General features: G+C 42.3%; 1 protein-coding gene and 1 long non-coding RNA gene across 3 annotated transcripts in view; one reads left to right on the top strand and one right to left on the bottom strand.

Annotated features, from left to right (window-relative positions):
• Positions 1-22,144, top strand: part of LOC310681148 (protocadherin gamma-B5-like) — a 32,735-nt gene extending 10,591 nt beyond the window's left edge. Inside the window, exon 2 of one of the 2 annotated variants that reach the window (XM_083448663.1) lies at positions 19,430-22,144. In XM_083448663.1, the coding sequence (XP_083304789.1) occupies positions 19,430-19,519 (90 nt within the window). In that variant the 3' untranslated portion in view covers positions 19,520-22,144. Of the gene's footprint in view, positions 1-4,332; positions 4,454-19,429 lie in introns of those variants that run through there. The other variant, XM_083448664.1, reaches the window with a different exon arrangement.
• On the bottom strand, positions 524-9,071 carry LOC310681276. The gene is made up of 4 exons (XR_014513195.1): positions 7,885-9,071; positions 5,996-7,834; positions 1,405-5,618; positions 524-645 (listed from the first exon to the last, which is right to left on the bottom strand). It is a non-coding gene; the product is annotated as an uncharacterized lncRNA (long non-coding RNA).
• Positions 22,145-23,665: the final 1,521 nt, after the last annotated feature.

The following is a 23,665-nucleotide window of genomic DNA, read 5'->3' as shown; positions in this document are numbered from 1 at the left end:
TTCTCAAGCCTGACTAGGAGACGCTGTCCAAGCTCTGTTACTATCTGATGGCTTTTACATATTTTTTGTGTGGTGCTGGTTTACTTTTAGGATACATGCAAGCAAAGCAGCATGTAGAATTCTGCATATTAGGGGTGGGGGGAAATGCCAAGGTGATTATTTTATGAACTAAAAAGTTACTATTTGGATGAACTTTAACTGAACTATTTTGTAAAATTACGAACTGTTGATCCCCCACATAGTATTTGCTTTTTCTAAACATGTAGATTGTCATAGTGGCAGGGTATGATGTCTTGACAATTACTACTTCAATATCACCCTACTTTATCCAGCGCTCCACAGAATTAGATTTCATCCTTGATCCCCCTTTAAAATACTGACAAGTGCAACTTAATAAGCTGAATAGACAATGGTCAGAATGCTAAAGTGCAGAGTTCCAAATAGACAAAATTGTTGTAAAGTGGAAAGCTCAGTAAATGGAGTTCCTGATAGACAAACTTGTTGTAAAGTGGACAGCTCAGTAAATGGACATTTATGAGGTTTTTGAAGACTATGTTCTACTCAGACTACAAGAAGGGTAAATATTGGTAGTAAGTTAGTCATACTTCAATTTCAAAGCAGATGTCAGATTTGAGCTGCAAATTTCTGTGAAGCGCACTGTCAGGGCTGGCTCCTGGTCCCAGCTCACAGAGGACCAACGCTGGCTGGTATTTATGTACAAAAGTCTTTACTGAAGTACAGTTTCCATTTCCACGCCGCAGCGCTCCATCCCTACGTCTAAACTTTAGACCGGCGAAGCTCCCTCTGAGTCCCCGCCCCCTGTACACCAGTTTAAGACTCTAGCTTTACTCCACCTCTTCTTTCTCCTCTGGGTCCTGTTGCCCTCCGGGGCCCCTGTCTCCCTGGATTCCTCTGAGGCTGACGATGACGACCCCCCTGACTCCTCCCGCTCTCTTCTGCGGGCTTTAGGACCTGGCTCTCTTCCCGGGCTGCCCACTGTGCCTCCCTCCTGTACATTTGAACTTGGCGCGCGCGCGCGTTTAACTTTCCAGATGACCGTTTCCTCACTCCCCGACGGAGGTGTGGTCAATCCTGCCTCATGTTCTCCCGCTGGCAGCGCTCCACCTGATCCCGATGCCTGGGACTCCTCCCCCCTACTGCCCTCTGGGGGGGACGCGGGCCCTGATTTCCAACTGCTACTCTCTGAGTCTCCTCTGGCCCCTTCTTCCCGAGGTGTCCCCCTGGGCACTCCCCTTGCCCTGACCATGGGGGCCCCTTTCTGTGAATCCTCCGAGTCACTGGAGAGACTCAGAGACCTCGGACTACTGTCGTCGCTGACATTTCCTTCAGACTCCTCCCCCTCGCTCTCCGTTTCCTCCCTCTCCTGTGACTCTGCTCCTGAACCCCTGACACGCACTTTATCAGCAAATCCAGGTTTTCTACTCTTAATGTGTAACTATTCTAGGAACATAAAAAAATAAATTTCTAGGCACATTTTTTTACTACACAAATGGTAACATTTCTCAAGGAGATGAGAAAGTTACAGATTTCAATATGAAAATGTGGTGAATGCTGCAATTCTTTTATTCTCCCCATTTATATCCTACCTGATCTTTCTAAAAAAAGTAAAGAAAATGGGAGGAGGAGGTGGGATAAATTCTACATTAAGAGTGTGTGTGTGTGTGTGTGTGTGTAGTGTATTGTTACTGGTTATTTTCTACTACTACTTTTTGGATGCCGGTGAGTTGTGGCCTATCCTACAGATAAAAGACATCAACAAATTTGTAAAGCTATGTTATTTACCCAAATGTTCCTGAAAATGGATCCACATCAATATGTAAATGACAAAACAAATCTCTTCCATGTTATCTGTGACAAAACCTCTTGCAGTTCCTCATCTGAGACTCAGAGTGCCGCTGTTGGCCAACATAGTTCTCACAGTGGAGCTGAAAATCCAGTGATTTGCTGCTTTTTGCAATGCGATTGTTCAGTCACACAGAGCTGGGAAACAGCAGAACACAGGGACTTCCAAAGTGTTTTGCTGAGAAACAAAAACCACTGCAAAATACAGAAATTCGGCAGCAACCAGTAGCCTTGTTTTATCATCTTTTATTGAGCACTTCTGCATCCTAATGGGAATGTGAAACTCCTCATCAGCTCAGCTGCTTACAGAAAACAAGAATAAACCACAAAGCCCTGCAAGAGTGATGGAAGATAGGCAGAAGGAAAACAGCAGATCCCTAAGAAGGCAAGTACCTCTCCTCCTATTATTCTCTCTGTGTGGTCAGATTGCCTCAGAGCACATTCATTATTCCATCCCTGAAGAAATGGAAAAGGGATCCATTGTGGGAAACCTAGCTAAAGACCTGAGCCTGAATAATGGAGAAATGGGAAATGGCAATCTGCATATCCTTTCCCTAGGTAAAAAGCAATACTTTACTCTCAGTCCAGAAAATGGAAATCTGTATGTAAGGGAAAGGATTGATAGAGAGGAATTATGTGGGCAAACTGCAATCTGCTCCATCAATTTTGAAGTGGTGGTTGGCAGTCCTATGAATATTTTTCATATAACTGTAGAGATTCAAGACATAAATGATCATGCACCACATTTTGTAAATGGGGATATCAAGCTGGAGACAAGTGAATCCTCTTTACAAGGCACCACATTTCTCCTTGGACAAGCTGAAGATCCTGATCTTGGGGTGAATTCTCTCCAGAATTACAACCTTAGCACAAATCCATACTTTATTCTGGAAGTGAGAGAAAGAAAGGATGGAAAGAAATATGCAGAATTAGTGTTGAATAAACAGTTGGATCGGGAAAGTGAAAGCAGTTTCCAATTAATCCTTACGGCGCTGGATGGAGGGAAGCCTGCCAAAACTGGAACAGCCAAAATATGGATCACCGTCATTGATGCAAATGACAACCCACCAGTCTTCACTCAAAAAGTATATGTGGTCAAGCTGAAAGAAAATGCCCCCAAAGGGTCATCAGTGGTCCAGGTGAAAGCCACAGATAGAGATGATGGTTCAAATGCCCAGATCAACTATAGTTTTAGTAACATCCCAGAAATTGCTCGCCGGAATTTCTACTTAGATCCACAAGATGGGACAATTATAGTTAAGGAGGTTCTGGACTTTGAGGAAACAGAAGGATATGTAATGGCAGTGGAAGCAAGAGATGGAGGTGGATTAGTAGCTCACTGCAATGTTGAAATAACACTTCTAGATGAGAATGACAATGCACCGGAAGTGATTCTGGCCTCTTTATCCAGCCCCATCCCTGAAGACTCTGCAGTAGGAACCCTGGTAGCCCTTATCAATGTAAATGATAGAGACTCTGGAGATAATGGGAAGATTGCTTGTGACATACAACACAATTTGCCATTCAAGATGGTGTCAGCCTCCAATAATTATTATAAGCTTCTCACAGATGCCCCCTTGGACAGAGAAAGAACTCCAGAGTACAATATCACAGTCACAGCCACAGACAAAGGCAACCCCCCTCTTTCCACATACAAAACCATCACACTGCAGATCTCAGACATCAATGACAACTGCCCTGCCTTTGAGAAACCCTATTATACTGCCTATGTCCCAGAGAACAATCCTTCAGGCTCCTCCATTTTCAGGGTCAAAGCCTCCGACCCAGATGTGGACCAGAATGCTCAAATCACCTACTCCATTCGCAACAGCATCACTGAGGGGCTGCCTCTCTCATCCTTCCTCTCCATTAATTCTGAGACTGGCACTATCTATGCTCAGCGCTCCTTCGACTATGAGCAAGTCAGTGAGTTTCAAGTGGAGGTGAGGGCTGAAGATGGAGGCTCCCCCCGCCTCAGCAGCAATGCCACCGTGAGAGTGTGCATTCTGGACCAGAATGACCAAAGCCCTCAGATTCTTTACCCTTCTCAAGGAGTAGAGGGCTCCTCCTTGTTTGAGATGGTGCCTCGCTCAGCAGAGGAGGGTTATCTGGTGACCAAGGTGGTGGCTGTGGATGCTGACTCTGGACACAACGCTTGGCTCTCCTACTATCTGCTCCAGGCCACAGAACCTGGGCTGTTCTCAATTGGTTCCCATACTGGGGAGATCAGGACCTCACGGGCTTTTCTGGAAAGAGATGCTGTGAAGCAGAAGCTCATCATCTTAGTCAAGGATAATGGGCAGCCACCACTGTCTGCTACCGTGAGTCTCAACCTGGTGTTTGCTGAGAACTTCCAGGAGGCACTTCCGGAAATTAGCCACCAGCCCAGTGACTCTGAGTATCAGTCAGATCTACAGTTCTTCTTGGTGCTTGCCTTAGCTTTGATTTCATTCTTATTCCTCCTGACAGTGATTCTGGCCATTCTCATGAAGATTCGGCGATCAGGGAACCCCAAATTCCTGCAGTGTTTTGCTCCTGTTCCCCATTCAAACAACACAGTCATTTTCCCACCAAACTATGAAGAAGGAACATTGCCATATTCCTATCAGCTGTGCTTATCGTCTGAGTCCAGGGTACAGGAGTTCACCTTTCCAACACCCAATCTTCAAACTGCAGGGAATGTTTCATGCAACACTCAGTCTGATGCACCTTTGACTGCCAATGGAGGCAATATCCTAATTTCTGAGATGGATAGAGCTGATATGGTGAGTTGTTTTTTTCAACTGTACATAGTGAACAGATTCTGCATTCCCTGCATATCAATAGAGTACTAATATATTTTAAGCTCACTCATCTCGGAGAGTTTTCTTTTGAGCAGTATCTGCTACTACACAATTGGTGCAATATTTTTTTTACTGAGATTGAATATTTGAAACTGTATAATAATAATCAGTTTACTCTTTCATCTTCGTATATACAGGTAATATAGTTTAATTAATTATTTCATTCCCTCTGATTCCCATTTGGATATTTGTATTCACTTTACCCTTTTTCCCTAATCTTGATCTTCATGAATTCATCTGAATGTCCCTATAGAACCAACACAATGGTGGGGTCTCTTGGCATATGTAAGGGATGAGGTGTGTGCAATTTGTAAGTCTGGAGACTTGCTTCAGAACTTTAGCTGAAATTTTGGAGGTCTTTACTGAATATTTTTTGTGCTTTGAATGTTACAGATTAACAAGTGGGGTCTGGTTTCAGCCAGCTTTTTCCATAATATCCCATTCTTCCTCCTCCCCTGTTTTATATTTTTCTCCTGCAACAGGCATTGAGCATTCTGTTTCTACTGAGCATGCTGTCTTTGGTCAGTTTGGGTTTCACCTTCTCTTGTTTTTTTGTACTTCTGTAAAACTGGAGGTTCCCTCAAGACTACTGACACTCTTGGTCCATCAAGCTCAGTACTGTCCACACAGCTCTCCAGGTCTTAGCAACAGCTCTCCAGGTCTTCAGACAGAAGACCTTCGCTTTCCTACTTCAAGATTCTGAGGATTGATCTTTGAGCCTTTTGAAGGAAAAGCAGATTCTTTACCACTGAGCTATGACCTTTCTGCTTTTTGAACTGGAACATCACTAGCCCAAAGCTCACGCCTCGGCCTGTCATGAATGAATGCATTGTGATAGTCACAGACCATAGCAATGTATTGAGAGTAGTGAAAGGAAACTTTTAATATAAAGAAAAGCAAAGTGAATTAGCACTTCCATATAAAACCCACATAAGGGACGCGGGTGGCGCTGTGGGTTAAAGCCTCAGTGCCTAGGGCTTGCCGATCGAAAGGTCGGCGGTTCGAATCCCCGCGGCGGGGTGCGCTCCCGCTGTTCGGTCCCAGTGCCTGCCAACCTAGCAGTTCGAAAGCACTCCCGGGTGCAAGTAGATAAATAGGGACCGCTTACTAGCGGGAAGGTAAACGGCGTTTCCGTGTGCGGCTCTGGCTCGCCAGAGCAGCGATGTCACGCTGGCCACGTGACCCGGAAGTGTCTTCGGACAGCGCTGGCCCCCGGCCTCTTTGAGTGAGATGGGCGCACAACCCTAGAGTCTGTCAAGACTGGCCCGTATGGGCAGGGGTACCTTTACCTTTATAAAACCCACATACCCCAAGTTGACATAGGAAATGGTACAAAACAATAAGGAAATTTAAATAATCTTAAACATAAGATATACCAGTACAACAAAATTAATCATACAAGATTAATAATCTAGAGCATTGGACTATAAATTAAAATCCAGTCAGTCAAATAAGTGTAATTATTCCCTTTTCCAACTAATGTCTTCTTTTGTGCCTTATACAGTGGTACCTCAGGCTGAGAACATAATTCATTCCGGAGGTCTGTTCCTAACCTGAAACTGTTCTTAACCTGAAGCACCACTTTAGCTAATAGGGCATCCTGCTGCCGCTGTGCCGCCGCTGCACGATTTCTGTTCTCATCCTGAAGCAAGGTTCTTAATCCGAGGTACTATTTCTGGGTTAGCGGAGTCTGTAACCTGAAGCGTATGTAACCTGAAGCGTATGTAACCCGAGGTACCACTGTAATTTCTACAGCTGGTATAAATGTGACATGCTTTTTTGAAGTTCAGGGGACTCAATCACAGATAAAGACAAACAGATAAAGACAAAAACCAAAGAAAGTTGGGACTGATATATCTATCTTTGATGAATCAATAATTATCCCCACTATTTACTCATTTTGGGGTACAAATCCAGGGATTAGTTCAGTATTATTTCTTCCGAAATAGTTGTACAATAGGTGCAATTCTTGATATGTACTTTATAGCAAATTTACTTCTCATAGGATCTACATAATTCTCTGTTTAACATGGTGTAGCATATAGATTTTGTATAATATGTGGAATTGTATAATGTAGATACTATTTAGCTCTACTTGGGTCTAGAGCAGTGGATACCACCCATGGTATCTAGTGTCTGAGAAGGGGAAACCTTTGTAGCACGCCAGTAAGGTAATCTAATATTGCCCATGAAATAATTCCACAGGGGATCATTAAATCCTGGAAATGATATGTCAAGAAGGCACACTGATTTGTTCTTATCCATAAAATATAGGTGGGGGGGAAACTAATGTGCTCTGGTGTTGGGACGGAGTGGGGAAAGAGGAGAAGGAATGCTGACTGAGGGATACATACCTGTCTTTCAAAGATTTGCTTTAGGATAACATAACTGCTAGTTGACTTGAATATCACGAGGAGACACAATGTCAGACCACAATGTCAGAAGTGATGATAAAAGTACTCTTGAACAAAACAAATTATCTTGACCCATTTCAATCTGCTTTCAGGCCTTGGTTATGGGTCTGAATTGACCTTTGTCACTCTGGTGGGTGATCTTTACTAGGAGAAGTACAGGGGAAGTATCATCCTGTTAACCTTACCTGATTTCTTAGTGGCTTTTGACACAATTACCTTTATATCTTTCTGAATTGACTTAATGGGATGGGTACTGGGGACACTGTTTAACAATGGTTCTGATTCTATTTCCAGAGTTGGTTTCTGAAAACAGCCTTAGGTGATTGTCTTTGAGCCTGCTGGCAGTTGTGCTGGTGGGTGCCACAGCAGGGTACCATTTTGTCTTCAGTGCTGTTTGACATCTACCGGTATATATGAAGCCTCTGGAGATAGTCAGTGGGAAATCTGGGGCAATGTGTCATCAGCATGCTGATGATGCTGAGCTCTACTTCTCTGTAACTTCTGAATCAGAAGCGGTTGTGCAAGCCCTGAACTAGTGCCTAGGCTTAGTGTTCAGCTGAATGATGGCCAACAAACTCTGAATCCTGGCAAGACAGAGGAGCTTTGAGTGGGTGTCCCTGAGGCTGGATAACTGGTCAGTTGTTTGCTTTGGATGGGGTCCTCCTGAAAGAGCAGGTTCATAGTCTGGGGGTGCTACTATATCAATATTTGTCACTAGAGGACCAGGTGACCAGCATTCTACAGTCAAGGAATCCTCCTGTCACCTGCTAACACCTTTTCTTTCTCAAAGCCAATGTTGTTGTTGTTTAGGAGGAAGGAAGAAACTAACAAGAATAGGAGAGCAAAAGCTCTGGTTTCTAATCAAACACTAAAAAACCCTATCTGTGTTTGTTTTGTTTTCGTTTGACACACTTTGGTTTATGTTTGGGTTCTATAGGACAGCTGAGATCATTGTCAACTCATAGGTTTATTCTGATTTATTTGAGGGAAATATCCCTTCTAATAAAACTGAAAAAAAGCAAGAGATCTGTGGTTGGGTATCTGTTACATTTTGAGATTATATCTTTGGCATCAAAGCAGAAATCACATATATCAGTAACAATTGCCCATGTTTCTATCAGGGAAATGCAAAATAAGATCAATGGTATATCAATGCTGGGATATCAGTGCCGTAGTTCTAGTTTCCATTCATTCTATGAAGCTTAGTCAAGTGTCTCTTTTAGTACAAATTATTTCCAGACAACACAGTGCAACAGTCACTGTAGTAAAACCCCTTAAAGTAAAAGCCGCTGAAGAGGTAATTCAAAAATAGAAAGGAAAAAAGAAATGCTGGCGCATTATTTGTGGAAGCAGATCTTTGTATACCAGGAAAATCGCACTTGGAGAAACACAGAATCATATCAGAGGAGATTCCCACCCCAGTGCCAAGCCCTGCAGGAAAGAGAGAATCCCCAATATATGACTGTCCAGACTCTGCTTGAATAACTGCAGCAAAGCAGCTCCGTTGCTGAACAGCTCTTAGCATTGGGATGTTTCTCCTTCACATTCCAAAATATAATACCCAAACTGCTGTTCTATTTTCAACTACAGTAAATGAGAACAAAATCCCTTGTAGTTCTCAATCTGAGCCTCAGGGTGTCACTGTTGGCCAGTGTGGCAGCCAGACTGATAAGAGAAAAGATCCACGCATGTGTTTCCTAAGGAGCAACTGTTTAATCATTGCTGTGCAAGTTGGACAAGCAGCACATCACAAAGACAGAGCAATCCTGCTAGAAAGGAAAAGAAAATTCAACTACTTTCTATAAACATTAAGAAGAAAGGCAGCTTATTTTTCCTTATGGTGATCCTGCACCTTGATGGGACTTTGATCTGATCTGCAAAAGGAAGCAGCTAATTTGTTGTAAAGCCAGATGGACAGAAGACACGAAGACAATGGCAGAGCATTCAGAAGGCAAGTACTGCTTCTCTTACTTTTGTCGCCTTCCTGCTGGGCTGCCTCAGAGCAGATTCGTTATTCTATCCCTGAGGAGATGGCAAAGGGTTCGATTGTGGGGAATCTGGCCAAGGATTTGGGACTGAATACAAGAGATCTTGCAAAGCGCAATCTGCATGCTGTCTCTGTGAACAAAATGCAGTTTTTCAGTATTAATGCAGAGAATGGAAACCTCTATGTAAGTGACAGAATAGATAGGGAGCAGCTATGTGACATAACTCCCATTTGCGTAGTAAATTTTGAAGTGGTGGTTGAAAATCCCCTCAATATCTTCCATTTAACTATAGCAATTCAGGACATTAATGATAATGCACCACTGTTTCCCAATGATAACATCAACTTGGATATAATTGAATCCACTTTACCTGGGGCCCGCTTTCTCCTTGGGAAAGCTGAAGATCCTGACATTGGGATGAATTCCCTCCAGAATTACCAGTTGAGCACCAATCGGTACTTCACTTTGGAAGTTAGAGAAATGGAAGATGGAAGTAAAAATGCAGAACTGGTGTTGCAGAAATATTTGGATCGGGAAAGTGAGCACTCTCTTCACTTGATCCTTACAGCCTTGGATGGGGGGGAACCCAGAAAAACGGGGACTGCCCAGATATGGATTAATGTCACAGATGCCAATGACAACCCACCAGTTTTCACTCAAGAAGTGTACAAGGTCAGTGTGCATGAAGAAGCTCCTGTTGGGTCCTTTGTGCTCCAAGTTGTAGCCTCTGACAAAGATGATGGTTTAAACGCCCAGATCAGATATGAATTCAGCAACATTCCAGTGAATGGACAAAAGAAATTTGGCCTGGATCCAGTTGATGGCATAATCTCACTTCTGCAGATGTTGGATTTTGAGGAAACAAGAAGATATACTATGACAGCAGCAGCAAAGGATGGAGGTGGATTGGTGACACACTGCAACATTGAAATAAATGTTCTTGATGGGAATGATAATGCCCCAGAAGTGACGTTAGCCTCCATGTTCAGCCCTGTTCCTGAAGATTCGCTGCCGGGAACTGTCATTGCTCTGATCAATGTAAATGACAAAGATAGTGGAGATAATGGGAAGGTTACTTGCTATTTACAGGATGAATTACCCTTCAAAATTCTTCCCTCATCTAACAATTACTTCAAGCTCCAGACCGACAGTCTCCTGGACAGAGAAATAGCTCCTGCATATAATATTACAATCATAGCCACTGACAAAGGAACTCCACCTCTTTCCACACACAAAACAATCTCTCTACAGATCTCAGATATCAATGATAATGCCCCTACATTTCAGAAACCATCCTACAACATCTATGTGCCAGAAAACAATCCTTCAGGTGCCTCCATTTTCACCATCAAAGCCTCTGATCCCGATATGGATCAGAACTCAAGGATCACATACTCCATCCTCAACAGCAACATTGAGGAGCTTCCCATCTCCTCCTATATCTCCATTAATTCTGAGACCGGCACCATCTATGCCCAGAGATCCTTTGACTATGAACAATTCAGAGAGTTCCGGGTGGAAGTGAAGGCCCAAGATGGGGGTTTTCCGCCTCTCAGCAGCAATGTGAGCGTCAGGGTGTTTGTTCTTGACAGGAATGATAACAGCCCTCGTATCCTGTCCCCCTCACAAGAAGCCAAGGGCTCAGCCTTGTTTGAGATGGTGCCTCGTTCGGCCGAGGCAGATTATCTTGTCACCAAGGTGGTGGCCGTGGATGCAGATTCCGGACACAACGCCTGGCTCTCCTACCACCTGACTCAGGCCACTGAGCCGGCACTCTTCACGGTTGGCTCTCATACTGGAGAGATCAGGACCGCCAGGGCCTTTGTGGAGAGAGACGCTGTGAAACAGAGACTGGTCATTATGGTGAAGGATAACGGGCAGCCGTCTCTCTCGGCCACCATGACTCTGAACCTGGTGTTTGCTGAGAACTTTCAGGAGGCCCTTCCGGAAATGAAGAGCCAACCCATCAGCTCGGAGTATCAGTCTGACCTGCAGTTCTACTTGGTGCTGGCCTTAGCTGTGATCTCCTTCTTGTTCCTCTTGACTGTGATTCTGGCCGTTACAATGAAGCTCCGTCAATCAGGGCATCCCAGGTTCCTACAGTGCTTTGGTCCTGTTCCCCATTCCAAGAATGGTGCCATCTTCCCACCCAACTTTGAAGATGGGACTTTGCCCTATTCCTACCAGCTGTGTCTGTCTTCTGAGACCAGGAAGAATGAGTTTGCCTTCCTGACACCCAGTGTTCAGATGGTAGACAATATTGTTAGCGGTGAGAAACCTGATGTGCCTTTTACAGGCAACAGTGGAAACAATTTTCATTCTGAAAAGGCTAAGGATGAAGAGGTAAGCTTTATGGTTAGGAAATATTTGTATTGTACTTTTGATACCCTTCCCTACATTTTTTTTAGCAGTTATGGAATAAGAGGAGATTGGTTAAGTGGAGTGTAATAAAAAAGTGACGATTCTTCTTATGGAGAGATGTAGAAGGTATAACCTCCAAGAATCAGTATTGAGCTTTTAAACTTGTTCATAAATGATCTAAAATTAGGAGTAAGCCATGATGTAGCCAAGTTTGCTAATTCTAAATAGTTCAGAGTGGTTAAAACAAGAAGGGGTTGCAAAGAGCTCGCAAAGGATCTCTCCAAACCACACCGAGTGAATAGGCAGTAAGATGGCAAATGCAATTTAATGTGAACAAGTGTAAAGTGGGCCAAAACAACTGTTGTTTCACATATATGCTCATGGAGACTAAACAGGAATGAGACCTTGGGGTCATAGTGAACAGTTTGATGAAGATGTTGACATAGCATGAGGCAGCTGTGAAAAAAAGAAAACAAATTTTGGAATACTGTGTATAATTCTGGTCAACTTACCTAAAGACAGGTAAGGTGGAGCTGGAAAATATAAACCAAAATTGGCAAGGGGATGGAGCCATTCACCCTTTTAGTTTACTTTGATACAGCTTAGAGAAAAGGCAATTAAGTGAAGACATGGTATAGGTGTGTATAATTATGCGTTGTATGGAAAGTGTGGATGGATAAGTGCTTCTAATTTATTCTATCTACAGAAGTTCTGTTAGAAAGTGAAGAGACTGTGGATTTGCCTGTATTTTATGTCAAAGCTATGTTTTGTGTAGATGTCAAGTTACTGAGGCTAAGAGTTTGGGGCTGAATTCAGCCAAGGAGGTGTGCCAAATGCAGGAGGTCTGAAATGAATGTGCACACAGAGAAATGTTTAGGATTGGACTTGTGTGTGCACCTGCACACACAAGCATGCACATATTTGTCCCAAACACCTGTGATTTTGGTGAAGACTAAGAGCTGCTCCAAAATAGTCACTTTTGTGTTTAATCTTTCTTCCAGTGTAGAAGGAGCTGCATTATTTTGCTCAGCTCTCTATCCTGAGAAAGCTTTTAAATGAAGGTCCCATTCACTGAACGAAGCAATATATGCATGCACTGTAAAGGTTCTACTTCTGAGGAAGACACACACACTTGAACTATGTCACCATATTGTTCAGAATTTCATCAAAAGAATACAATACTGATCTGGAAGTTCAGAAAATAAACACAGATCTTCTAGTCCTCCTCTGAGTGTACCATTTCACAATGCAAGGGATTAAAACATATATTGCATGCTTTCCTCTCCTACTCATAATAACGTGTTTACATCGGAGACAAGTCTTCTAGACTACATCCTCCTTCTCTCTACATCATGGGAAAAGTATAGTAAGTGATTTTATGAGACATGTAGGTAGCCATAGCAGTGCTAGATGATGCCTTTCAGGTGCTGCTTTAGTATTCCACAACGTAATCTAGCATTCCACTTTTTAGCATTCTAACCGTGATATTTTATTGCTGTGACTCTTACCTTTGTACAATAGACCACATTTCAAGCATGCGGTATTCAGAGGTTTCAATATCTCCACTTCTGTAGATCTGTGAGTCCTCCAGCCAGGCAAGCAGCAATATCCTAGTTCAAGGACACATTGCAGCCAACAAAAGTTCTTGAGGAGGGCATGGAAGAAGGCCAGTGAGGGGTTGCGGGGTGTGATCTGGGGAGGGAGGGAAGCCTACGGAAAGCCTGAGGGGTGGGGAGAGAGGATTCAAGTTCCCAAGAAAAACTGTAGCATGATCTTGAGTAAGCATTGTATTTTTAGTGCTGTTCTCATTATATGACTGAGTTGCATAAGTCAAGTAATGCCTTAAGAGAAGAAAAAGAACTTGCCAAACATTTGGAATTTCTCCAGGTATCCCAAATAACTTACATCACTGTCAACTAACACAGCTACTTACATGACTGATTAAGTGCCTCAACTGTCAAGTAGTTGAGGAGACGATTGCCAGCAAGACAGTTGGTGCAATAGAAAGTAGAACTGTGGTACCTTAGAGGGGAAATGTTGTGTGACACAAAGATTCCAAAGGCCTTATTGCACATTTTGGGAAAATAACTTTTAAACTCAGAATTCATTAGGTCTTAGAACAACTTCCTGGGGTTAAATATGTTGACACGTACCTATATGGATGAATAGTTTCTAACTGTCAGAAAAATACGATCGCACAACTGTACTATCAGACAAGGACACTAATCAGTCAGTTCAATTTTCTGAAGCGCACCCCCATGAGTAATGCCAAATGTGCTGCTATGAAAGTGTGAAAGCACCGTAGGGGCAAATTAAATGACTGGAATTATTTTCCGGACCCTTGTATGTTTATTACAAAATAATCAATTTTCTCTGGTATTTTGAAGCTATCATTCCTAAGTACTCAGGGGTAATAAGGTAGGGAAAATGACATAAATTACTTGGGAAAGGGATAATTTCTAAAATATATAATTTGTTTGTTTTCGGTAGGTCAATTTTGTCAAATTAAGTTGAGTTGTTGCTTATCCTAATGTCAAAACACAGAGACCAAACTCTTTTTTTTTTTACCATACCGCAAAAGATTCTCTACCTGAGAATCATTGTACATAAGATTAAAAATGGCAAGAACTCCCTTGTATGTTATTTACTTAAAAGAGAAGAGACATCTTGCAGTTCCCCATCTAAGACTCAGAGTGTCACTGTTGGCCAATATAGTTCTCATGGAGGAGTGGAGAATCCACTACCAGATGCTTTTGCAATTTGATTGCTCATGAACAAACTACAGAGCTGGGAAACAGGAGAACACAGGAACAAAACCACTGCAAAGTATAGAAATCCAGCAGCAGCTACTGACTTCGTTCATGATTCTTTATTGAACACTTCTACAGAGTGAATGGGATTTAAGACTCCTCAATTTAACTAATCACAGAAAGAAAGGATAAAGCACATTTCTCTGCAAGAGGGATGGCCGGCAGACAGAAAGATAGCAGCAGATCCCTAAGAAGGCAAGTACCTCTCCTCCTATTATTCTCTCTGTGTGGTCAGATTGCCTCAGAGCACATTCATTATTCCATCCCTGAGGAAATGGAAAAGGGATCCATTGTAGGAAACCTGGCCAAAGACCTGAGCCTGAATAATGGAGAAATAGGAAATTACAATCTGCATATCCTTTCCCTAGGTAAAAAGCAATACTTTACTCTTAGTGCAGAAAATGGAAATCTGTATGTAAGGGAAAGGATTGATAGAGAAGAATTATGTGGTCAAACTGCATTCTGCACCATCAATTTTGAAGTGGTGGTTGAGAGTCCTATGAATATTTTTCATGTAACTGTAGAGATTCAAGACATTAATGATCATGCACCACGTTTTGTAAATGGGGATATAAAACTGGAGATAATTGAATCCTCTTTACAAGGCACCACATTTCTCCTTGGACAAGCTGAAGATCCTGATCTTGGGGTGAATTCTCTCCAGGATTACAACCTTAGCACAAATCCATACTTTATTCTGGAAGTGAGAGAAATAGAAGGCGGAAATAAATATGCAGAATTAGTATTGAATAAACAGTTGGATCGGGAAAGTGAGAACAGTTTCCAATTAATCCTTACGGCGCTGGATGGAGGGAAGCCTGCCAAAACTGGAACAGCCAAAATATGGATCACCGTCATTGATGCAAATGACAACCCACCAGTCTTCACTCAAAAAATATACACGGTCAAGCTGAAAGAAAATGCCCCCAAAGGATCATCAGTGGTCCAGGTGAAAGCCACAGATAGAGATGATGGTTCAAATGCCCAGATCAACTATAGTTTTAGTAACATCCCTGAAAGTGCTCGTCAGAAGTTCCACTTGGGTTCACAGGATGGGACAATAACACTTAAGGAGGTTCTGGACTTTGAGGAAACAGAAGGATATGTGATGGCAGTGGAAGCAAGAGATGGAGGGGGATTAGTGGCTCACTGTAAAGTTCAAATAACACTCCTAGATGAGAATGACAATGCCCCAGAAGTGATTCTGGCCTCTTTATCCAGCCCCATCCCTGAAGACTCTGCAGTAGGAACCCTGGTAGCCCTTATCAATGTAAATGATAGAGACTCTGGAGATAATGGGAAGATTACTTGTGACATACAACACGCTTTGCCATTCAAGATGGTATCAGCCTCCAATAATTATTATAAGCTTCTCACAGATGCCCCCTTGGACAGAGAAAGAACTCCAGAGTACAATATCACAGTCACAGCCACAGACAAAGGCAACCCCCCTCTTTCCACATACAAAACCATCACACTGCAGATCTCAGACATCAATGACAACTGCCCTGCCTTTGAGAAACCCTATTATACTGCCTACGTCCCAGAGAACAACCCTTCAGGCTCCTCCATTTTCAGGGTCAAAGCCTCCGACCCAGATGTGGACCAGAATGCTCAAATCACCTACTCCATTCGCAACAGCATCACTGAGGGGCTGCCTCTCTCGTCCTTCCTCTCCATTAATTCTGAGACTGGCACTATCTATGCTCAGCGCTCCTTTGACTATGAGCAAGTCAGGGAGTTTCAAGTGGAGGTGAGGGCCGAAGATGGAGGCTCCCCCCGCCTCAGCAGCAATGCCACCGTGAGAGTGTGCATTCTGGACCAGAATGACCAAAGCCCTCAGATTCTTTACCCTTCTCAAGGAGTAGAGGGCTCCTCCTTGTTTGAGATGGTGCCTCGCTCAGCAGAGGAGGGTTATCTGGTGACCAAGGTGGTGGCTGTGGATGCTGATTCTGGACACAACGCTTGGCTCTCCTACTATCTGCTCCAGGCAACAGAACCTGGGCTGTTCTCAATTGGTTCCCATACTGGGGAGATCAGGACCTCACGGGCTTTTCTGGAAAGAGATGCTGTGAAGCAGAAGCTCATCATCTTAGTCAAGGATAATGGACAGCCACCACTATCTGCTACTGTGAGTCTCAACCTGGTGTTTGCTGAGAACTTCCAGGAGGCACTTCCGGAAATTAGCCACCAGCCCAGTGACTCCGAGTATCAATCGGATCTACAGTTCTTCTTGGTGCTGGCCTTAGCTTTGATTTCATTCTTATTCCTCCTGACAGTGATTCTGGCCATTCTCATGAAGATTCGGCGATCAGGGAACCCCAAATTCCTGCAGTGTTTTGCTCCTGTTCCCCATTCAAACAACACAGTCATTTTCCCACCAAACTATGAAGAAGGAACATTGCCATATTCCTATCAGCTGTGCTTATCTTCTGAGTCCAGGGTACAGGAGTTCACCTTTCCAACACCCAATGTTCAAACCGCAGAGAATATTTCATGCAACACTCAGTCTGATGCACCTTTGACTGCCAATGGAGGCAATATCCTAATTTCTGAGATGGATAGAACTGATATGGTGAGTTTTAATCTGAGCAGTACCTACTTTATACATTCTTGCTGCTTCGAGCATGGAAATTTTTAAGAATATTTGTTGCTGATTCCATAATCTTTTTTTATACAACTAATATATTTTAATTTATTGTTTTTCAACCTGCCTTTAACCAACTAATTGGTTCAACTTGATTGAATAATCTTTCAAGTCTGATTGGTTCATAAACTGTTGGAATTGGTTCTTTTAAAGATTATATATATATTTCATTTTACTGGAAAATATCTATGTGTTTTCTGTGTTTGTGTGTTTATGAAAACGTGTTGAGTGGAGGAGACATTTTCCAGGAGAAATCAGGCCAAGGTGTTTTCCTGTGGTTCTTTGAGGCAAAATAAAATGAAAGGGGGTTTGGTAATCTTAAATTATGAACATGTGGGGCCTTAGAATGAAATCGCTAACTGGATGTTATGAAAGAGAAAACATCTGATATATTTTTCCCATAGTATCAGTAATTTCCGGAGATTACTTCAAGTATTTAGAACATGTTCACATACATTATCTTAGTCTGTAGTCTGAAATGTATTTAGTTTTAAACATTTTTATCTGCCTTTCAGTTGCAAGAGCAAGCCTGTCAAGTGTGGTCCCAGGTTTTGTCAGAGGCTGCAAGTCAGAGTTCTAAAGCTGCCTAGTAAATTTGTAACTGAAGAACTAGGAATCTCACAGCTCACACTTCAGCCCCTATATGAATTCTAGTGTATCTTAATTTGGATAGTCATTGGCAAAACCAACTTAGAAAGGACAGGAAAGAATAATTTAAATTAAGAACAATGTAAAAGTAAAGTAGGGCTACCAACACAAAGGTATATACATCCCATGTCCAGAGAGAACAATAGTGCAAAACTATTTGCTATTTTGAAAAGCCTCTGCCTGGTTATTTTATTTATGATTTATGGTTATACCCTCAAAGCAGCTTGCAATTTAAAAGTCTAAAAATGCAAAAAAATGAGCCCTCAGTGAAATCATATGAATCAGTTCATTAAGATAACAATAATACTGATAATTTTGTTGATGGTGATGATAGTACTTAAATAACAAAGTATAGCAAAAGCAGAACCACTGCCGTTTCACCTGTCCATAATGGTCTTAATAGCTTCTGAAATCAGACAATAATGTCCACATCCTATATGCAGTATCCGCACATTACAAATGAACAAAATGAAAGTGAACAAAATAGATGAATACATGGAAGTTTGTCGTATAAAATCTTGACTCTAGATTACAGAAACTGAAAGAAACCAAAAACCTTCAATGCGGTAAAACAGTATAATAATTCTCTTTTCTAAGTAATGGCTTCATTTCTTCCTGAAATTAGTTTGAGTCTTATACTTTTTGTAGTGGCTCCTGTCTTGGAACTGTGGATCCCAGAATAAAAGTGCAAGACACATAAATGAGATAAACTAAAGCCACAACATTGTTAGCGACTGATCTGTGTCTTCCGTCCCTACTTAGTTGTCTTACCTTCTGCACCTCCAGTGAGGAGTTCTCTTCCACTTAGATGGGACTTTAAGAAACCATCTCCTGCTCCCTCCCTTTGACCTGAAGAGCAAGAGTATAATATGTGTTCTTGGCTTTTTATTGCCCTTATATATTAATATTTTGTTGCTAGTGTCACCCACCTCCAGGCCAGACAGCAAGCTAGCACATGCAACCAGGCCTCAAGATACTCTCAGTCCCAGCTCTCCTTTAATCAGTGACCCTTCAATGAATGGTTTGGGGAAACGTCTTTTCACTACCTTGATTTCTTAGTGTGTTCACCAGCCTATTCTCTGCACTCTGCCCTGATCCTGCCTGTTCTACTACCTAGTTAGGACCTAAGTACCTCGACAAAGCCAGATTGTTAACTTGCCACTCCCAACTTGGCAGTAGATAAAAATTGCCCTGTCAGAGAGCCTTGGTAATAATAATAATAATAATAATAATAATAATAATAATAATCCTACATAGCCCCAACAGGGACCGATCATGCCTCTAATATCTTCAGAAAGAGTGGGAGAGCACAAGTGCTGCCAGCTGCACAGGGATTCCCTTCATTGGCTGGGATGGGACATCTTTGGAGTCCTTTTGGAGAATTCTTCTCCCTCGCTCGTCAAGCCTTTCTCCTAAGGAAGGAGTGGGAAAGTTCTGCAAGAGATCTGTGGTTGGGCGGAAATTGTTTTTATTGTTTCAACGTTATCATGGAAATATAGTAAACTCCCCAAGATTATTATTTTTTATTGTGGAAACAGGAGATTAAATATATATATATAACCCGAGATGACAATGTTGAGACTGTTGAGATTCTGGCGCTCAAGATTGTAACTTTGATAATATTATTTCCAAGATTCCAAGAAAAGAATCCTTTGTTACATTGCAAGCCATTTACCCAGGCAAATGGAAAGGTTTGAAGTGTTATTGATTCCAAAACCAAAACAAAGATCCCCAAGTATTCAGCTCAAGTCAAAATTCAGTAGAAATAGCTCCTGTGTAAACTTCCAGTTGCATGTTTTTCCTACTGTATAAAACTATAATTACATCCACGTTGCATTTTCTCTTAAATTGAAAGGTTGAAAATATCCCTTGCAGTTCTCCTATTGAACCTCACAGTGCCGCTGTTGGCCAATCTAGTGGCCATACAGTGATGGAAATCCACTGATCCTTTCTACCGTGAGCTTGCTTCTTTAGTGCTGTGCAGATCAGGGAACAGAGAGAAGGCATTGCTGCTGACATAAAGAAAATACAAAAATGATTTTTACAAATTAAGGAGAAAGACAGTTTATTCTTTTTTATGGAGACTTAGTGCATACTGGTGAAAATTTGATCTGGTTCTTAAAAAAAGGAAACAGCTGATTTTTCACAGAGCCAAATGGAGAGAAGACACAACAAGAATGGCAGGGCAATCACAAGGCAAGTACAGCTTCTCTTAATATTCTTGCCCTCCTGCTGGGCTGCTTCAGAGCAGATTCATTATTCAATTCTTGAGGAAATGGCTAAGGGTTCAGTTGTGGGGAATATTGCCAAGGATTTGGGACTAAATGCCAAAGAACTAGGGAAACGCAACATGCATGCTGTCTCAGTGGATGAAATGAAATATTTCACTATGAATGCAGAGAATGGAAACCTCTATGTAAATGACAGGATAGATCGGGAGGGAATATGTGGCAAAAATCCGCTTTGCTTTATTAATTTTGAGATGGTAATTGAAAGCCCCTTGAATATTTTCCACATAACTATAGCAATCCAGGACATTAATGATAATGCACCACAGTTTTTCAATGGAAAAATCAACTTGGAGACAAGTGAACTTACTGTACCAGGCACACGATTTCTCCTCGGAGAAGCTGAAGATCCTGACATTGGGACAAATTCTCTTCAGAATTACCATCTCAGCCCCAATTCATATTTCAGCCTTGATGTTAAAGAGAGTCAGGATGGAAATAAATTTGCAGACTTGGTGCTTCAGAAACCACTAGATCGGGAAAGTGAACAGACCATTCACTTGATCCTCACAGCCTTGGATGGGGGTGAACCTAGGAAGACTGGAACTGCCCAGATATGGATTAATGTCACAGATGCCAATGACAACCCACCTATCTTCACCCAAGAGGTTTACAAGGTCAGTCTGAAGGAAAATGCTCCTGTTGGCTCCCTTGTGCTCCAGATTTTAGCCTCTGATAAAGATGAAGGTACAAATGCCAAAATCAGTTACCATTTCAGCAACATCCAAAAAAGTGCTCAGGGGAAATTCAACTTGCATTCTAGTAATGGCACAATCACTCTTATGAGCCCATTAGACTTTGAGGAAACCAGAGAATATACTATGACAGTTGCGGCAAAAGATGGAGGTGGATTAGTAACACACTGTAAAGTAGAAATACAGATTATTGATGAGAATGACAATTTCCCAGAGGTAACTCTGGTTTCCTTATTTAGTCCAGTCCCAGAAGATTCTGTGTCTGGAACCTTAATTGCTCTGATCAATGTAAAAGACAAAGACACTGGTGAGAATGGAAAGGTTAGTTGTTATTTGAAAAACGATCAGCCCTTCAAGATTGTTCCCTCGTCTAACAATTACTTCAAACTCCTGACAGACAGCCCTTTGGACAGAGAAAAAACTCCTGCATATAATATTACAATCACAGCCACTGACAATGGAACTCCCCCACTGAACACCCATAAAGTCATCTTACTACAGATATCTGATATCAATGATAATGCCCCTTCCTTTCAGAAATCATCTTTCAATATCTACGTGCCAGAAAACAATCCTTCAGGTGCCTCCATTTTCACCATCAAAGCCTCTGATCCCGATATGGACCAGAACTCACGGATCACATACTCCATCCTCAACAGCAACATCGAGGAGCTTCCCATCTCCTCCTATATCTCCATTAATTCTGAGACCGGCACCATCTATGCCCAGAGATCCTTTGACTATGAACAATTCAGAGAGTTCTGGCTGCAAGTGAAGGCCCAAGATGGGGGTTCTCCGCCTCTCAGCAGCAATGTGAGCGTCAGGGTGTTTGTTCTTGACAGGAATGATAACAGCCCTCGTATCCTGTCCCCCTCACAAGAAGCCAAGGGCTCAGCCTTGTTTGAGATGGTGCCTCGTTCGGCCGAGGCAGATTATCTTGTCACCAAGGTGGTGGCCGTGGATGCAGATTCTGGACACAACGCCTGGCTCTCCTACCACCTGACTCAGGCCACTGAGCCGGCACTCTTCACGGTTGGCTCTCATACTGGAGAGATCAGGACCGCCAGGGCCTTTGTGGAGAGAGACGCTGTGAAACAGAGACTGGTCATTATGGTGAAGGATAACGGGCAGCCGTCTCTCTCGGCCACCATGACTCTGAACCTGGTGTTTGCTGAGAACTTTCAGGAGGCCCTTCCGGAAATGAAGAGCCAACCCATCAGCTCGGAGTATCAGTCTGACCTGCAGTTCTACTTGGTGCTGGCCTTAGCTGTGATCTCCTTCTTGTTCCTCTTGACTGTGATTCTGGCCGTTACAATGAAGCTCCGTCAATCAGGGCATCCCAGGTTCCTACAGTGCTTTGGTCCTGTTCCCCATTCCAAGAATGGTGCCATCTTCCCACCCAACTTTGAAGATGGGACTTTGCCCTATTCCTACCAGCTGTGTCTGTCTTCTGAGACCAGGAAGAATGAGTTTGCCTTCCTGACACCCAGTGTTCAGATGGTAGACAATATTCTTGGCAGTGAGAAACCTGCTGTGCCATTTACAGGCAATGAAGGAAACAATTTACATCCTGAGATGGAAAATATTGACAAGGTAAAAATTATTTTAATTGCACATCTCATAAACATGTTTACTGTATTGTGCATATTTATGCATATATGAGCCCCTCTGAGTTAAGTGGGTGTTTTTGCAGCCACATACTGAAATTTCAGTCTGACATAGTGTGACTCAAGTCTCATCTGTCAGCAACTGTGAACACTTTTCTGAAAAATAGGCACACCTAACATTGTGTTATGTCATGCTGACTTTTTTATATCATGATAACTTACCACTTACTTTCTGGCTTTCAGCTTTTCACTAGCCTTCACTTTTTTTGTTATTAAAGTGCAATGTGTCCCAAGTAGTTATGAAATTCTGTAGTTTGGCAAGTTCTTTTTAATAAGAGAAAAACTCATGTGTTGCATTTTTCCCCTTAAAGAGGTAATCAGTGATTTTCAGGTTTCTTCTGTACTCCATGTTTCAATCTCTGATTTAGAGTTCTTTATTCCTTTCTGTAGAAAGTCAATTACTCTTCACCTTTCTAAAACCCACAAGCTTAAATAGTGTTGTTTCCCCTTTCCAGCCTATTTGCATATTAAGCCTCCTCTACTTCCTCTCTCTCCATCCTCACTGCTTTCCAGAACTTTGAAGTTGTGTCTCTCACAGCCCTGATATTACTTCTCTCCCACTTTGCTGAGTCTGTTTGCTGTTTTGTGTTCCTCCCTCGCTATGGTAAAGGTTACCAACTGCTTTTCTCAGTAGACTGCTGAGAATCCCAATAATAAGGCTGTTGGTAACCTTGCTGGCTATACAGTGGTGAGGGTATAGCCAACAGTCCCAGCACCAGGCCACATTTAACTGCCACAGACAATCCAATTATTTTTTTTAAATGTTGTCAGTGACCCATTTGCAATATCTCAGTGAACCATTTGTAATATTAAACCTCCATCTGGAAGCACCCAAAGGCTCCAATTCTGTACATACTCTCCAAGGAGTAAGTCCCTCGGGTAAGCTCCAGGTAAACATTCATTTGGATCATGCTGTTAATGAAGTTAAAACTACGAAGAGGACACATAAAATGGCCTTTGAACAAATGTTCTAACTATAGATGTTAAAATGGAACAGTCCAGGTTGCAATACACTTCAACATGTTGATATTCCCTTCTAGTCAAAGAAAGCTACAATGCATGCTTTCTCAGATGCATGCGCCAAACTCCCTTAGGCTGTAAACCTTTTGCTTATCAATATTTTTATGCTTAGAGACTTTTTGCTGATATCCTCCGGCACTCATTGGTGAAACTGATGTCTTGTATTATACTATTTGCGAACAATTTGCAAACATTCTTAAGTTTCATGGTTAGTTGGATATGTTTCAGAATCAGATGCCTTTAGAGCTCATGCATTCAGAAGACATTCATATGTCCCTCCCTTGGTGCATTAGACTAGAAAGGACAAATGAAGGGTGAAATAAATCGCAGTTCCTCTCTTACTGCTTCCTTTATCATGTGATGCCACCTGGAGACCAACGCATAGATGAGAGTGCTTTGACGAAGCATGTGATCTGCATAG

The sequence above is a fragment of the Podarcis tiliguerta genome (genome assembly GCF_965153285.1).
Source record: "Podarcis tiliguerta genome assembly, chromosome: 7".
NCBI classification, from domain to species: Eukaryota; Metazoa; Chordata; class Lepidosauria; order Squamata; family Lacertidae; genus Podarcis; species Podarcis tiliguerta.
This window is presented reverse-complemented; position numbering and strand designations above follow the sequence as displayed.